This window comes from Salmo salar, chromosome 02 (genome assembly GCF_965601325.2).
Source record: "Salmo salar chromosome 02, fSalSal1, whole genome shotgun sequence".
Lineage (NCBI taxonomy): Eukaryota > Metazoa > Chordata > Actinopteri > Salmoniformes > Salmonidae > Salmo > Salmo salar.
The window spans coordinates 89,228,149-89,245,731 of record NC_138292.1 but is presented as its reverse complement, the minus strand read 5'-3'; the positions used below and the strand labels follow the sequence as shown (position 1 = coordinate 89,245,731).

Genomic DNA, 17,583 nt, shown 5'->3' with positions numbered 1-17,583 from the left:
GTTCCTCTCAGAGATCTGGACTGTCAAAATAGCAGGATGATGTCCTCACCCCTGCCTCGCCTCTCTACCTCTGCTAGTCCTTGGATTATCTTGTCTATATCCATTCCATGGACTTGATTAATTTCTGACAAGATAATTTGCACACATTTGAATGCTAATAGATTTCAGTTTGTATTGACTGCTATGTAGGTTAAATGTACACTTCAAATGCAGCTGTCCTAAAACATATCTGTACCTTCTTCTTGATCCCAATTGCATTGTGTCCATGTTCTGTCCTATAAAAATTTAGCAAAGGAAGAGAGAATGTGTCAAAGAATAGTCTTACAAGCATTAATATATATAAAATAAATATTGAAAGATAAATGGCATCGACATACAATGTAAAATAGAAAAACATATTGGAGAAAGCGCTAGCCAATACAGTACTGCCATACAGTAACAGTACTGCCATACAGGCCTAATATCACATTTCAAGATATCTTTGTACACAAATTGTTCAATATTTTCTCAGGCTGACTTGAAAGATTATAAGCAACATTTTGCTCCGTGGCAAAACTGTGTTTGGATTCTGAAGGGCATTTATACAAAAGAGGTAGTCTAGACACTGTATTAATACCAAATCAAATCAAATGTATTTATATAGCCCTTCTTACATCAGCTGATATCTCAAAGTGCTGTACAGAAACCCAGCCTAAAACCCCAAACAGCAAGCAATGCAGGTGTAGAAGCACGGTGGCTAGGAAAAACTCCCTAGAAAGGCCAAAACCTAGGAAGAAACCTAGAGAGGAACCAGGCTATGAGGGGTGGCCAATCCTCTTCTAGCTGTGCCGGGTGGAGATTATAACAGCACATGGCCTAGATGTTCAAATGTTCATAAATGACCAGCATGGTCAAATAATAATAATCATAGTAGTTGTCGAGGGTGCAACAAGTCAGTAACACAAGAGTAAGTGTCAGTTGGCTTTTTCATAGCCGATCTTTGAGAGTATCTCTATCGCTCTTGCTGTCTCTAGAGAGTTGAAAACAGCAGGTCTGGGACAGGTAGCACGTCCGGTGAACAGGTCAGGGTTCCAGCAGGTCTGGGATAGCAGGTGTGGGACAGGTAGCATGTCCGGTGAACAGGTCAGGGTTCCATAGCCGCAGGCAGAACAGTTGAAACTGGAGCAGCAGCACGGCCAGGTGGACTGGGGACAGCAAGGAGTCATCATGCCAGGTAGTCCTGAGGCATGGTCCTAGGGCTCAGGTCCTCCGAGAGAGAGAAAGAAAGAGAGAATTAGACAGAGCATATTTAAATTCACACAGGACACCGGATAAGACAAGAGAAATACTCCAGATGAAACAGACTGACCCTAGCCCCCTGACACATAAACTACTGCAGCATAAATACTGGAGGCTGAGACAGGAGGGGTCAGGAGACACTGTGACCCCATCCGATGAAACCCCCAGACAGGGCCAAACAGGCAGGATATAACCCCACCCACTTTGCCAAAGCACAGCCCCCACACCACTGGAGGGATATCTCCAACCACCAACTTACCATCCTGAGACAAGGCCGAGTATAGCCCACAAAGATCTCCGCCACGGCACAACCAGAGGGGGGGGGGCCCAACCCAGACAGGAAGACCACATCAGTGACTCAACCCACTCAAGTGACGCACCCCTCCCAGGGACGGTATGGAAGAACACCAGTAAGCCAGTGACTCAGCCCCTGTAATAGGGTTAGAGGCATAATACCATTATGCATTTGAATCCCATCTACAGCTACCATCTAAGATATTAATTTCCCTCCACGTTTCCAAAATTGGATAGTATTGTCCATGTAACATTTCCAAAATGGGATAGTATTGTACATGTAACGTTTCCAAAATGGGATAGTATTGTACATGTAACGTTTCCAAAATGGGATAGAATTGTACATGTAACGTTTCCAAAATGGGATAATATTGTCCATGTAACATTTCCAAAATGGGATAGTATTGTACATGTAACGTTTCCAAAATGGGATAGTATTGTACATGTAACGTTTCCAAAATGGGATAGAATTGTACATGTAACGTTATGCCCCCTTGTGAGTTAATAGTATTGCATGCTGTAGCAGGCTATATAAAGAGGAAGACCTCCATTGACGATCACGTTCGTTGTAACATCTCGTCTGGACAGGTCACTGTCCTTAGTTAGTTAGTTAGTTAGTTAGTTAGTTAGTTAGTTAGTTAGTTAGTTAGTTAGTTAGTTAGTTAGTTAGTTAGTTAGTTAACGAAGCAAACGTTAGCTAGTTCATTATCACAAAAGTGAGAACTGCTCTAGATTGGAAATTTACATCAATCAGTGTAAAGCCATGTTGGCTTTATGGAAACGATATACAATATATGGGAAAGAATATAGTTGAGGAAATAATCCAAACCTAGTTGTGCCTAGTTAGGACATAACGTTAGCTAGCTAGCTAACGGTACTGTACTGTAGCTCATACAACGCCGACGGTCAAACCCGGCTTTCTAATATTTACGTTAATTAACTATAGTAACGTTATGGAAGATATTCACAGAAAAACAGAATTGTCTTCGTTATTCATTATAAGTATGTTATCTTATTATATAAATTATTTCGAGACATATTCAGAGCCAAACATCAACCCAACTTAACCTTTTTAACTGTTGTCGCATCCAAACTTGTCACCATCGTTTTGTTGTAATTGCGAAGTTCCCGGAAGAAGTCCAGCAACAACGGAGGTTCCTCGATGAACCCACCTTCTAACAAGTTCTTTGAAGAACCTTTTGGGCCTGTTGGGCCTGTTTTTCATTGACCAAGAACCCTACGGTTCTTAGGGGATCTGAGAACAACTCCAGTTGAACCCTTCATTTTTAGAGTGTAGTCGGCTCTATTTACTCTCAGATTCAAACATGATGATTAGCATCAACGATCAAGTCAGCTGCTGCTGCTCCAATACAGTAGGAGGTGAGACGGTGAACTGATGTTGTACTGGGCAGTCAGCTGCTGCTGCTCCAATACAGTATGAGGTGAGACGTGAACTGATGTTGAACTGGGCAGTCAGCTGCTGCTGCTCCAATACAGTATGAGGTGAGACGGTGAACTGATGTTGAACTGGGCAGTCAGCTGCTGCTGCTCCAATACAGTATGAGGTGAGACGATGAACTGATGTTGAACCGGGCAGTCAGTCATTCATTCTGTACTATGAGTCTATCAAATCAAATCAAATTTTACCTTACAGTGAAATGCTTAATTACAAGCCCCTAACCAACAATGCAGTTAAAAAAAAGTACAAATAAGAATACTAAATAAAAGGAACAAGAATGAAAGAGCAGAAGTTAAATATTAATAGCTAGACTACACACAAGGGGTACTTGTACAGAGTCAATGTGCGGGGGCACCGGTTAGTCGGGGTAATATGTACATGTAGGTAGAAGTATTAAAGTGACTATGCATAGATGATAACAGAGTGTGGGGCGGGGATTCCTCTGACACCGACTGGTATAGAGGTCCTGGATGGCAGGAAGCTTGGCCCCAGTGATGTACTGGGCTGTACGCACTACCCTCTGTAGTGCCTTGCGGTCGGAGGCAGAGCAGTTGCCATACCAGGCAGGGATGTAACCAGTCAGGATGCTCTCGATGGTGCAGCTGTAGAACCTAAAGAGGATCTGAGGACCCATGCTAAATCTTTTCAGTCTCCTGAGGGGGAATAGGTTTTGTCATGCCCTCTTCACGATTGTCTTGGTGTGCTTGGACCATGAAAGTTTGTTAGTGATGTGGACACCAGGGAACTTGAAGCTCTCAACCTGCTCCACTACAGCCCCGTCGATGAGAATGGGGGCGTGCTCGGTCTTCCTTTTCCTGTAGTCCACAATCATCTCCTGTGTCTTGATCACTTTGAGGGAGAGGTTGTTTTCCTGGCACCACATGGCCAGGTCTCTGACCTCCTCCCTATAGGCTGTCTCGTCATTGTTGGTGATCAGGCCTACCACTCTTGTGGCATCGGCAAACTTAATGATGCTTTTGGAGTTGTGCCTGGCTGTGCAGTCATGAGTGAACAGGGAGTACAGGAGGGGGCTGAGCACGCACCCCAGAGGGGCCCCTGTGTTGTGGATCAGCGTGGCAGATGTGTTGTTACCTACCCTTAAAAAACATGAACGGGCCACACCCAGAAAAATAGTTTGTGTGGAGGTGCTGACTAATGGCGAATAAACTATCAAAAATAAAGAAAGTCGCACATTCCATGTATAAACTCCCAGCAATTGAATGGGTATTTACCAACGTTTCGGCATCACTGTGCCTTCCTCAGGGTGATGTCATGAATACTTGAACCAGGTTATGTAGACAAACAGTGCAATTAGTGCAACCAATGACAATAGTGTCGTGTCTTTGGCTATGCCGGATAAAGTGATATGACATGCTAACCTATAAAATTCTTTCTCTGTAATTAATATCACCTGATTAAGCTAATCATGTAAATGTAATTAACTAGAAAGTCGGGGCACCACGGAAGAACGTTTATAGAGCCGTTATCTTCCGAATAAACTCTTAAAATACTTAGTAATATTTTACATCGATAGCAGTCAATATTAACCCTTATCTTATTTTCAGTCTCATAATGAATGTTGTAAATTCTTGGCTATCTTCACGAACCCTGGCTAACAAGTTGAATCAGCAATACAAAATTGGGTTTAATTATTTATTTACTAAATACCTAAACTAATCACACAGAATTACAAATACACAGAATACAAATGATGTCATACAGAAAACGTCCCGGTGGACGGAACCTGTATGATGGCTGGTTACACAAAGGAAAGGGAGTTGGGCTTCAATGAAAGAGCGTGAAGACTTAGGAACAAACAAACAGCAGCTTTGATATCGTAAATACATTATCTTATGCATTACTAAATTACCGCCCATTTGGAAAAGGAAAATGCAATAAATATTTACTCTGAGCTGCGCTTCGGTAGGTTGGTTGTAGATGCTGGCCGGGTTGGCCAACAGATCTTCCTGTCCTCGGAAGAATGTCTCTGGTGGTAAATTGAATACGTGGTGGTATCTTCGTCTGTTCGTTGTTAGACTGGATCCGTCGTCCGTCCTTTCCTAGCCCACGTCTACAGCGGCCGCTGCTAACTCAACGGCTAGGAAGTATCACTTCTGTAGTGAATAAGCTCAAAGTTCATACCATTCGCCACGAAAGCTCACGCTGAGGTTGGCTTAGTTCTGTACTTGACGTGTGTCCTTCTAACGTAGAGGCTGCAGACCTCACGTACTGGAACATGTGGTTATCTTTTCGTCAAAGGCTTATATAGTGGAGAGGGGGAAGGATGTGTTTCATCGTTTATAACCCCTGTCTCTTCACAGGGGTGGGCCACTGATCAAGAAGGGCACTTTCCTTATGAAAACCCAATTCTCTCATTTGGAAGCTAAAATTACATTTAATCTCCTAACAAACTATTTCAATATCAAATATTTCAATTGCATAACAATTCCATGTGACTCTGATAACTAGAGGGTGTATACTTTCCCAGGTACAGTTTATGTCGTCCTGTCATCAGTCATAATGTCTCAGATGACAACCGAACTGACATCCATACTCATTACGTTCCAAAGCATATTTCCAACTGGTTTTATTACCAAAATATGGTTCCTTTCCCCATTTGTTTGATGTTCCCAGACTCTCTATATTTAACAGGACAGCAGTCCTTCAGGACAGCAGTCCTTCAGTAGGGTCAGAAAGAAAGGGGAAGGGAGAAAGGTATTTATGGGGGGGTCATAAACCTTACCCACAGGCCAACGTCATAACAATAGTGAGGGGTGTGTCATAATGATTAAGTTAATTAAAATGAATTAGTGAAACTGTTAAAAAATAGTATATGGCATATTATATATATTACGCTATTGTTATCATATAGAAACATCATGGAATATTGTACATCATATTAAATATTTTACGCTATTGTTATCATATAGAAACATCATGGAATATTGTACATCATAGTAAATATATTACTCTATTGTTATCATATTAAATATATTACTCTATTGTTATCATATAGAAACATCATGGAATATTGTACATCATATTAAATATATTACTCTATTGTTATCATATAGAAACATCATGGAATATTGTACATCATATTAGCATCAACATACATTATTGTTTCATTCAATTTCACATAAGGATATTTCATATTTAAAAGTTCAGAAGTCAGAACCCATCACCTGCTATGTAAAAGAGACAGAAGAATGCACAATGGTCAATGCTATCTGGGATCCTTGGGACATCCCTACCCTAAACCCTAACCTTAACCCCTACCTTAACCATTTTAAATGTCAACTTCAATGGACTAGGGAAGTCCCAAGGATGTATCTCTACCTGAAAATACATGATCTAAGTGATTGATAGTTGGTATTCAGCAGTCATAAAGCCTTATTTACTTTAATGAACTACTAAAATAGTGATTTTGTCAGACAGCATAGACAGCAGCTCTACACTTTATTGACTGACTGATCCATTCATCCTTCCATCCCTCCTCAGCCTTCCTCTCCTCTGAAGACCCAGTGAGGGTGGAGCTCAGTCAGAGAGCTGTTGAGGGACTGGTTAGGAAGAACACTTCTACAGCCAGAGAGGTGAGAGGTCACACATGGTTTAGATGGTAAATATTTATGTCCCCTTAGTGGTTCATCACGTCAGCAAAAGGGAATATGTTCCATCATCTATGTTTATTTACATTAGTGCAAATTGTCCACTGATATTGGTGTAATTTCTCACCCCTTTTGGCTGTATGAAAGTTAATTCCCCCTCAGGCACACACATTTGTTCTTTGATATTATGAAGGTCATTTGTGTAGAAAGTACTTTTCCCCACTCATTCACCCCATCTCTTTACATTACTTATGCATATTAGGTGGCCTGACTGCGTCCAGACTGTCAAAGGCCCATCCTGGTAGATCTGAACCTAATGCAGCTTGGAGTGATCGGATGACAGAAGTCACATTTAGTTGCCAGGTGTAACTGAGGCCATTGATGCTCCATATCCATTACTTTGAGTGTTTTATATAATATGACTAAATGTGTTTCTTTCGGTGTTGCAGGGGCAGTCAATAAATGGAACAGCAAGGCCACAGAACATGACATAATCAGAGCTGTGGGAGACCACCTCAAGCCCCTGGTAGAGCCGGGGGTGGTGTTTACCACTCCACCACGCCTTCAAAAGGCTGGAAAAGTGGGATTGGTCCATTTGTTCGTTTCCATTTTCAGTAGCTGAATCCATTGACATTGAAATACACTGGATTGGTTGAAAAGTGATACTTAACTTACATACCATGCACTATTTGACATAGTATAAATTCAGTATATCTCCCACTAAGACCAAGAGTCTGTTGATTGGTCAGTCATGTTCAAATCAAATCAAGCTTTATTTATACAGCACATTTCAGACATGGATGCAAGACAATGGCTTCACAGGAAAAAACAAATGAAAATTAACAAGTATTGACTACACAACAAACATAAGATGATAAAAACAGAAGAATAACAACTGAAAGAGTCATGAGCATCCTAAGGAAATGCCATTGACTAAAATATTAACAATTCATTCATGCATATATGATGCAACATCCAACCCAAAATAAGCATGTTTTACTCCATTGTTTGTTGTTACGTTCCCCAGCAAGAAAACCAGAAATGTCCCTTAAATAGAAGAGGGACTAACAAAGAGTCACTGACAACAACCACAACTAAACAGGTGGGATTTTAGGAGGGGTTCTGAAAGACACTATGGGGGTGTCCACTGAAAGTTGACTAGTAACAACAACTGGGACCTAAAAGACACCCACCATGAGACCCACTAAATCTGCCCAAGAAGAGGCAAACAAAATAAAAACCCACACCAAACTTAAAGACAGGAAGCAAACCAAAAAGGTGGAGCAAATAAAGGTGTTGACTCTCCACATGTATCAAGACAACTGGAGCACTGGGCCAGACACTCTTAAATAGAACCTGGACCAGCTCAGGTGAAACACCTTCCCACTAACGAGATGGACAAGCCAGCACAGGTGTAACACATACTGACTAACGAGGTGACACCAATCAGTGCGTCCTACGTGCTAACGAGCTATACGGGCTAACGAGCTAGACGTAGCTAAAGTCCAACCTCAAAACATAAATGGAAAAACCAACGACTGTAACACCTTCCCCCTTAAGACAACAAATATATACTATATTTTTGTTGGACAATTTGCTTACCACGAACAGAAAACAACTTCCATTTCACATTATAATCAACAATACTTCACCTTCACTAATATAAACATGGTGTCTACTGGCTGTCAACAATTAAAAACGTGTATTTCTAAATAATAATATACAATCGTATTATTTTCTCTCCTTTTTCTTTCTATAGAATCCTAAAACTCACCAGCTTGTAGAACTCTCGTCCCCTTGGAACGAGCCCAAACAAAAAAATGAACCCTGATATTCTAAAAGCAGGGCAACAATGTCAATATAATTTTACAAAAAATGTGTCAGTTGGTTGCATAAATAATTATCATTACTAAATGTTACATGAACAGTAAAAATGAAATATTTGGTTGCATCGTCTTATTTTCAACAGCTTTTCAATGACATTTTGCTAGGTGGGATATCCCCAATGTCGAAACACAGTTTTATTGTGTCTAAATATGCAGAAACAGTTTGTGATATATTGAAAACCTAAACATAAAATGTGCTATGTACACAAACATCTGCCACAATAATCATATTACTTGTATTTATTTAAACAAGCAGCTTATAAACTGCACAAGCACCAAAAACTCTGTTGTTTTGACAAGTAGCAATAAATCACTGATATCGATTAGGGGGGAAATCAGGTTGTACGTGCTGTTGAAACTAACACAACTAAATAAAACACATGGAAATGGGAGATATCTGTTACCTCACTGGTTAGAGGACAACCTGCAGAAGACAGTCAGCTACATTTTGGAGTGATGCATTTAAATGTAGGGGTCGCTAAACAAAGGAACACTCATTTGTCATCACTCATCAATATCATGTTGAAATCAATTGTGCGAGAGGAGGGAGATGAGGTTGCTCGTCCTGTTAAAACTAACAGCTCAAAAACCACATGGAATCTGGGAATAATGTGAACATCCCTGGTTAGAGGAGAATTTGTAGAAAACAGCTAGCTACATTTTGAAGTGTTGCATTTTGATTCAAGTGGATCACCAACGTGGTAAGTGTAAAACAGCTCTTTTTTTGTTAGTCACTTTTTGTTAAATCACATAAATAGTAACTCTTCCATTTCAGAGCCTGGATTTTCCCCCTGAGGCTAATATCCATATCATGTTGAAATCAATAGAACAGGGGGCAAACGTTTAGGGTTCTACATTGTGACATCATTAAAATACTGCTACAACAATGTTAAAACATTCTACATTGTGACAATATTTCATTGATATCATGAAACAACTCCTTCATGTATTTTCTGATGTTTCATCAGAGATCTTTTATCAGAGTATCTCTTGTCACATTGATCACAGCTATGAGGTTTCTCCCCGGTGTGTGTTCTCCTGTGTGATATCAGGTTTGTTGATCGGGTAAAACTCATCCCACATTGGGTACAGCTAAAAGGTTTCTCTCCTGTGTGTGTTCTATAGTGTACCTTCAGCTGGCTAGATATATAAAAACTCTTTCCACATTGATTACAGCTAAAAGGTTTCTCTCCTGTGTGTGTTCTATGGTGTACCTTCAGCTGGCAAGATGAAATAAAACTCTTCCCACATTGATTACAGCTAAAAGGTTTCTCTCCTGTGTGTGTTCTATGGTGTACGTTCAGACTGCTAGAACGAACAAAACTCTTCCCACATTGAGTACAGCTATATGGTTTCTCTCGTTTCTCTCCTGTGTGTGTTCTCTGATGTGATATCAGGCTTCTTGACTGGGTAAAACTCTTTCCACATTGATGACAGCTATAAGGTTTCTCTCCTGTGTGTGTTTTCTGGTGTCTCTTCAGACAGCTTGAAAGAAAAAAACTCTTCCCACATTGAGTACAGCCAAAAGGTTTCTCTTCAGTGTGAATTCTTTGATGTACTTTAAGTTTTACTGAGGAGTTTAATCTTTTCCCACAGTCAGAGCAGCAGTGAGATTTCTTCCCTGTGGGTCTCGGCAGGTGTTTCTTGAGGAGTTCTGATCTGGAGAGACTCTTCTCTGCCTCGTCAGCATCATGATGTTGCTGAGGATCCCCAGAGGATCCACGATAGTCCCGTCTCTCTCCTGTGTGAACAACAAAGTCATACAGATGGTTAAATGCCCACAACAGCAGAAATCCACTGTTTATTTGAGGTAAAAAAGGGATGACCAGAGGGTACCCATGAAGTTGTACAACAATTGACATCTGTTAAATGATTTGACAAGACTATCTTAAGACAGTCAAGACCTAAACAGTGTGCCAGATGACTTTAGGCCTCCAATATAGGCCCCTTTCTGTGTTTGCTAAAATTGCAGCGATGCACACGCAATTTGGTTGTAGAAACTCCTCTATTCTAATGAGGAAACCGATAGTTATGGATGCAGTATATCTGGTAATGAGGAAACCAGTAGTTATGGATGTAGTATATCTGGTAATGAGGAAACCACTAGTTTTGGATGTAGTATATCTGCCTGGAGCAAAAATGGTGAGCAAAGATTTTAGTTTTTCACAATGTATTCTGAATATTACAGCGCAAGATCAGGAGTGCTTCTCATGGAAACTCACATTAAGCTGTGTCTATTCACTAATTCACCACCGTGGGGGAAAACTCAGGGGAGTTCTCATAGGCTGACAGCAAAAATAGCCTCCATTTCCAGGTTGCTTATGAGTGCATTTCACATTACTTTTGGATTATAATTGTAAGGCTCGCTTGAATCACCTGCTTAATATGTTTGTGTTATTGTCGCAAATCATCTGCTTTACACTTAAAAAACACTTTAACCAGTATAATGCTCTTTGGCTAGCTTTGCCATCAGCCTGACAATTAGATTGTATTTAGATATCACTTTTTACTTTGACATAAATCCTTCTAGTTTGCAGATCTAAAAAAAAAAACACTATTTTGCTCAAAACATTTATTTGTTTCCCTTTAGTGTGTTTATACTTTACTGTATTTATATATCCCTTTTCAACAGGAAAAGTTTAAAAATCCCTGGAGGACGTCATGAACAATTCACACAGTACAAAAACATATTCAAGTGTAGAATGCCCTTTTAAAAATCACACATTAGTTCAACAACTGCAGAGTTTGTGTCCCTGTTTTATTAGATAGTACTCACTGTATTTACTGGTGTTAATCAGATCAATGTCCCTGTTTTATAAGATAGTACTCACTATATTTACTGGTGTTAATCAGATCAATGCTCCTGTTTTATAAGATAGTACTCACTGTATTTACTGATGTTAATCAGATATCAGTATGTCCCAAGATGGTATAGCAGTCAGACATCCTTTGTCCTCTTCTTGTCGTGTCCCGTGTATATATATATATTTACATATTTTCTTCTTTTTTATATTCTTTACATATTCACATCCTACCATAACTTTGTCTATACATTATACCTTGAAGCTATTTTTGCGCCCCCAGAAACCTGCTCCTTTTACTCTCTATTCCGGACGTCACAGACGACCAATTCTCATAGCTTTAGCCGTACCCTTATCCTCCTCCTCCTCTGGTGATGTAGAGGTGAATCCAGGCCCTGCAGTGCCTGGCTCCACTCCTACTCCCCAGGCGCTCTCTTTTGATGACTTCTGTAACCGTAAAAGCCTTGGTTTCATGCATGTTAACATTAGAAGCCTCCTCCCTAAGTTTGTTTTATTCACTGCTTTAGCACACTCCGCCAACCCGGATGTCCTAGCCGTGTCTGAATCCTGGCTTAGGAAGTCCACCAAAAACTCTGAAATCTTCATTCCTAACTACAGCATTTTCAGACAAGATAGAACGGCCAAAGGGGGCGGTGTTGTAATCTCCTGCAGAGTTCTGTCCTAATATCCAGGTCTGCACCCAAACAATTTGAACTTCTACTTTTAAAAATCCATCTCTCTAAAAACAAGTCTCTCACCGTTGCCGCCTGCTATAGACCCCCCTCGGCCCCTAGCTGTGCTCATGACACCATATGTGAACTGATTGCCCCCCATCTATCTTCAGAGCTCGTGCTGTTAGGTGACCTAAACTGGGACATGCTTAACACCCCAGCCATCCTACAATCCAAGCTTGATGCCCTCAATCTCACACAAATTATTAATGAACCCACCAGGTATAACCCCAAAGCCGTAAACACTGGCACCCTCATAGATATCATCCTAACCAACGTGCCCTCTAAATACACCTCTGCTGTTTTCAACCAAGATCTCAGCGATCACTGCCTCATTGCCTGCATCCGTAATGAGTAAGCGGTCAAACGACCTCCACTCATCACTGTCAAACGCTCCCTAAAACACTTCTGCGAGCAAGCCTTTCTAATCGACCTGGCCCGGGTATCCTGGAAGGATATTGACCTCATCCCGTCAGTAGAGGATGCCTGGTTATTTTTTTTAAATGCCTTCCTCACCATCTTAAATAAGCATGCCCCATTCAAGAAATTTAGAACCAGGAACAGATATAGCCCTTGGTTCTCCCCAGCCCTGTCTGCCCTTGACCAGCACAAAAACATCCTGTGGCGTTCTGCATTAGCATCGAACAGCCCCCGTAATATGCAACCTTTCAGGGAGGTTAGAAACCACAGGCAGTTAGAAAAGCCAAGGCTAGCTTTTTCAAGCAGAAATTTGCTTCCTGCAACACAAACTCAAAAAAGTTCTGGGACACTGTAAAGTCCATGGAGAATAAGAACACCTCCTCCCAGCTGCCCACTGCACTGAGGATAGGAAACTCTGTCACCACCGATAAACCCACTATAATTGAGAATTTCAATAAGCCTTTTTCTACGGCTGGCCATGCTTTCCACCTGGCTACCCCTACTGCAGTCAACAGCACTGCACCCCCCACAGCTACTCGCCCAAGCCTCCCCCATTTCTCCTTCTCTCAAATCCATTCAGCTGATGTTCTGAAAGAGCTACAAAATCTGGACCCCCACAAATCAGCCGGGCTAGACAAAAAAGAGATCCAGGTCTCAGTCTGTTTTCCTTGTTGCAACCCCTATTACTAGCCTGTTCAACCTCTCTTTCGTGTCGTTTGAGATTCCCAAAGATTGGAAAGCAGCTGCTGTCATCCCCCTCTTCAAAGGAGGGGACACTCTTGACCCAAACTGCTACAGACCTATATCCATCCTACCCTGCCTTTCTAAGGTCTTCGAAAGCCAAGTCAACAAACAGATTACCGACCATTTCGAATCCCACCGCACCTTCTCCGCTATGCAATCTGGTTTCAGAGCTGGTCATGGGTGCACCACGCTCAAAGTCCTAAATGATATTGTAACCACCATCGATAAGAAACAATACTCTGCTGCCGAATTCATTGACCTGGCCAAAGCTTTCGACTCTGTCAATCACCACATCCTCATCAGCAGACTCAATAGCCTTGGTTTCTCAAATGATTGCCTCGCCTGGTTCACCAACTACTTCTCTGATGGAGTTCAGTGTGTCAAATCAGAGGGCCTGTTGTCCGGACCTCTGGCAGTCTCTATGGGGGTGCCACAGGGTTCAATTCTTGGGCCAACTCTTTTCTCCGTATACATCAATGATGTCGCTCTTGCTGCTGGTGAGCCTCTGATCCACCTCTACGCAGACGACACCATTCTCTATACTTCTGGCCCTTCTATGGACACTATGTTAACCTCTTGGGGCTAGGTGGGACGCTAGCGTGCCACCTGTGGTGCACTCCATCAACAGCAGGTGCATTTCAAGAGCGGCAAATTTGAATCCAAATAAATGTCAAAATTCAAATTTTTCAAAAATACAACTATGTTACACCATTTGAAAGATAAACATCTCCTTAATCTAACCACGTTTTACGATTTCAAAAAGGTTTTACGGCGAAAGCATAAATTTAGAGTATGTTAGGACAGTACATTTACAAGAGTTGTGTGTAATGTTTTGTCAAGTCAAAGACAGGGTCACCAAAACCATAAAACCAGCTAAAATGATACACTAACCTTTTACAATCTCCATCAGATGACACTCCTAGGACATTATGTTAGACAATGCATGCATTTTTAGTTCTATCAAGTTCATATTTATATACAAAAACAGCGTTTTACTATGGCATTGATGTTGAGGAAATCGTTTCCCTCCAATAACCGGCAGTCAAGTCAGCGTCAGAAATTAAATAATTAAAATTAGAAAACATTGGTAAAATATTATATTGTCATTTAAAGAATTATAGATTTACATCTTTTGAACGCAATCAACTTGCCAGATTTAAAAATAACCTTACTGGGAAATCACACTTTGCAATAATCTGAGCACTGTGCCCAGAAAAATACGCGTTGCGATACAGACTAGACGTCATGTTGGGGAGATCTAAAATCGAAAATACTATGTAAATAATCCATTACCTTTGATTCTCTTCATCAGATGTCACTTCCAGGTATCACAGGTCCATAACGAATGTAGTTTTGTTCAAAAAAGCTCATCATTTATGTCCAAAAATCTCCGTCTCGTTAGCACATGATGTAAGCCAGCCGGACTTCTCGTCATGAACGAGGGGAAAAAATATATTTCCGTTCGTTCAAACATGTCAAACGTTGTATAGCATAAATCATTAGGGCCTTTTTTAACCAGAACATGAATAATATTCAAGGTGGACGAATGCATAGCCTTTTATAACGTATTGGAACGAGGGTACCCAACATGAAGTAGCGCGCCAGGTGTCTAATGGGACATCACCGTTCCATGGCTCTTGTTCGGTCAGATCTCCCTCCAGAAGACTCAAAACACTTTGTAAAGGCTGGTGACATCTAGTGGAAGCAATAGGAAGTGCCAAAATATTCCTAAACCCCTGTGTTTTTCAATGGGAGAGGTTTAAAGTCAATACAACACATCAGGTATCCACTTCCTGTCAGAAAATGTCTCAGGGTTTTGCCTGCCAAATGAGTTCTGTTATACTCACAGACACCATTCAAACAGTTTTGGAAACTTTAGAGTGTTTTCTATCCATATATAATAAGTATATGCATATTCTAGTTACTGGGTAGGATTAGTAACCAGATTAAATCGGGTACATTTTTTTTATCCAGACGTGCAAATGCTGCCCCCTAGACCCAACAGGTTAACAACATTTACATTCACATTTTAGTCATTTAGCAGACACTCTTATGCAGAGCGACTTACAGTAGTGAATGCATACATTTTCATTTCATACATTTTCATTTCAAACATTTTCTTTTTCTCCCCCTGTACTGGCCCCCCGTGGGAATTGAACCCACAACCCTGGCGTTGCAAACACCATGCTCTACCATCAAACATCTCCAATCCAAAGTTAAATCTAGAATTGGCTTCCTATTTCGCAACAAAGCATCCTTCACTTATGCTGCCAAACATACCCTCGTAAAACTGACCATCCTACTGATCCTCGACTTCGGCGATGTCATTTACAAAATAGCATCCAATACCCTACTCAACAAACTGGATGCAGTCTATCACAGTGCCATCCGTTTTGTCACCAAAGCCCCATATACTACCCACCACTGCGACCTGTACGCTCTCGTTGGCTGGCCCTCGCTTCATACTCGTCGCCAAACCCACTGGTTCCAGGTCATCTACAAGACCCTGCTAGGTAAAGTCCCCCCTTATCTCTGCTCACTGGTCACCATAGCAGCACCCACCTGTAGCATGCGCTCCAGCAGGTATATCTCTCTGGTCACCCCCAAAGCCAATTTCTCCTTTGGCCGTCTCTCCTTCCAGTTCTCTGCTGCCAATGACTGGAACGAACTACAAAAATCTCTGAAACTGGAAACACTCATCTCCCTCACTAGCTTTAAGCACCAGCTGTCAGAGCAGCTCACAGATCACTTCACCTGTACATAGCCCAGCTATAATTTAGCCCAAACAACTACCTCTTCCCCTACTGTATTTATTTATTTTGCTCCTTTGCACCCCATTATTTCTATTTCTACTTTGCACTTTCTTCTACTTCAAATCTACCATTCCAGTGTTTTATATGCTATATTGTATTTACTTTGCAACCACAGCCTTTTTGCCTTTACCTCCCTTATCTCACCTCATCTGCTCCCATTGTATATAGACTTATTTTTCTACTGTATTATTGACTGTATGTTTGTTTTACTCCATGTGTAACTCTGTGTTGTTGTATGTTGTCGAACTGCTTTGCTTTATCTTGGCCAGGTCGCAATTGTAAATGAGAACTTGTTCTGAACTTGCCTACCTGGTTAAATAAAGGTGAAATAAAAAAATAAAATAAAAGATCAATGTCCCTGTTTTATTAGATAGTACTCACTGTATTTACTGGTGTTAAACAGATCAATGTCCCTGTTTTATTAGATAGTACTCACTGTATTTACTGGTGTTAAACAGATCAATGCCCCTGTTTTATTAGATAGTACTCACTGTACTTACTGGTGTTAATCAGATCAATGTCCCTGTTTTATTAGATAGTACTCACTGTATTTACTGGTGTTAATCAGTTCTCCAGTCTTCTCATCTTCGTCCTCCTCTAGTGTGACAGTAATCTCCCCCTCTTCATCCTTCATTCCAAAAACGTCTTCACCTTCTTTCACTTCATCCTCCACTCCAAAAACTGCATCCTCCTCTTTCTCTTCCTCCTCTTCTTTTACTGTAACATCCTCCTCCTCTTTCACTCTGAAGGCGTCTTCCTCTTCTTTCTCTGTAACGTCTTTCTCTTCATCTTTCACTGTAACAGCCTCACCCTCTACTTGTTTTTGTATTGTAACAGCCTCCTCTTCCTCCTCCTCTTTCACGAGAGCTTCTTTCTCCGACCAACAGACCTCCTCTTCTTTAACAGGAGGAGAGTAGATTAGTGAAGTCATGGTCGGGGATAATAGCTAGCTAGCATTAGCGACTAGACTAGTGCTAACTTAACCAGCCAGCTAGCTGACTTATAACGTAAATATTACATCAAATGGGGTAGCTAGTTGTATCCACATAAGTATGTTTAAATCACAGTGACAATTAAACCACGAAATTGTCTAAAGAACTTGAATGTTCCGACTTTGTCGGCTAGCGAGCTACCGAGGTGGCTGCAGTTGTTGAAGAAGCGTTCCGTCCACTAGATTATACGTCACACTAGAAACATCGCCTGGAAAGACACATATCGCCATCTGCTGTCTGGAGGGAAGAAACGCAGTTGAGGAGGGACAACTTTTGTTCTTCTTCATTGAATTATAATATTATAAAGCAGTTTAGGGAAACGTTTTTTCTCTCTCCATTAAATATGAATATTATGTCAACACGTACAAAGAGCAACAAGTGTTGTTTTATTAGTTCAGATTTTTTATGAGAATTTAAAACAAACTCCACATCTACTCCACATCTGTATTTCTGACTCAGTCAAATAACTAGATATCAAAATAAGCACCTAGTTATTGATACCCTTGATAAAGATTAGCAAAAATTACTGTATAAAATAAATAAACTACCCACTACCA

At 40.9% G+C, this 17,583-nt stretch overlaps 1 protein-coding gene across 1 annotated transcript; it reads right to left on the bottom strand.

The window, feature by feature from the left end:
* Positions 1-7,393: 7,393 nt before the first annotated feature.
* Positions 7,394-17,192, bottom strand: LOC106606983 (uncharacterized). Its single transcript, XM_045711853.2, has 2 exons — positions 16,581-17,192; positions 7,394-10,266 (listed from the first exon to the last, which is right to left on the bottom strand). The coding sequence occupies exons 1-2, from the start codon at positions 16,963-16,965 to the stop codon at positions 9,452-9,454; spliced, it is 1,200 nt and encodes a 399-aa protein (XP_045567809.1). The 5' UTR covers positions 16,966-17,192; the 3' UTR covers positions 7,394-9,451.
* Between the last annotated feature and the right edge of the window lie 391 nt (positions 17,193-17,583).

Excerpts from the sequence above, each read along its gene's own strand:
- LOC106606983 (XM_045711853.2), bottom strand. The coding sequence starts at position 16,965 with ATGACTTCACTAATCTACTCTCCTCCTGTTAAAGAAGAGGAGGTCTGT. Across the intron at positions 10,267-16,580 it reads GATTAACACCAGTAAATACA|GAGAGAGACGGGACTATCGT; the intron begins GTGAGTACTATC and ends TTGTTCACACAG.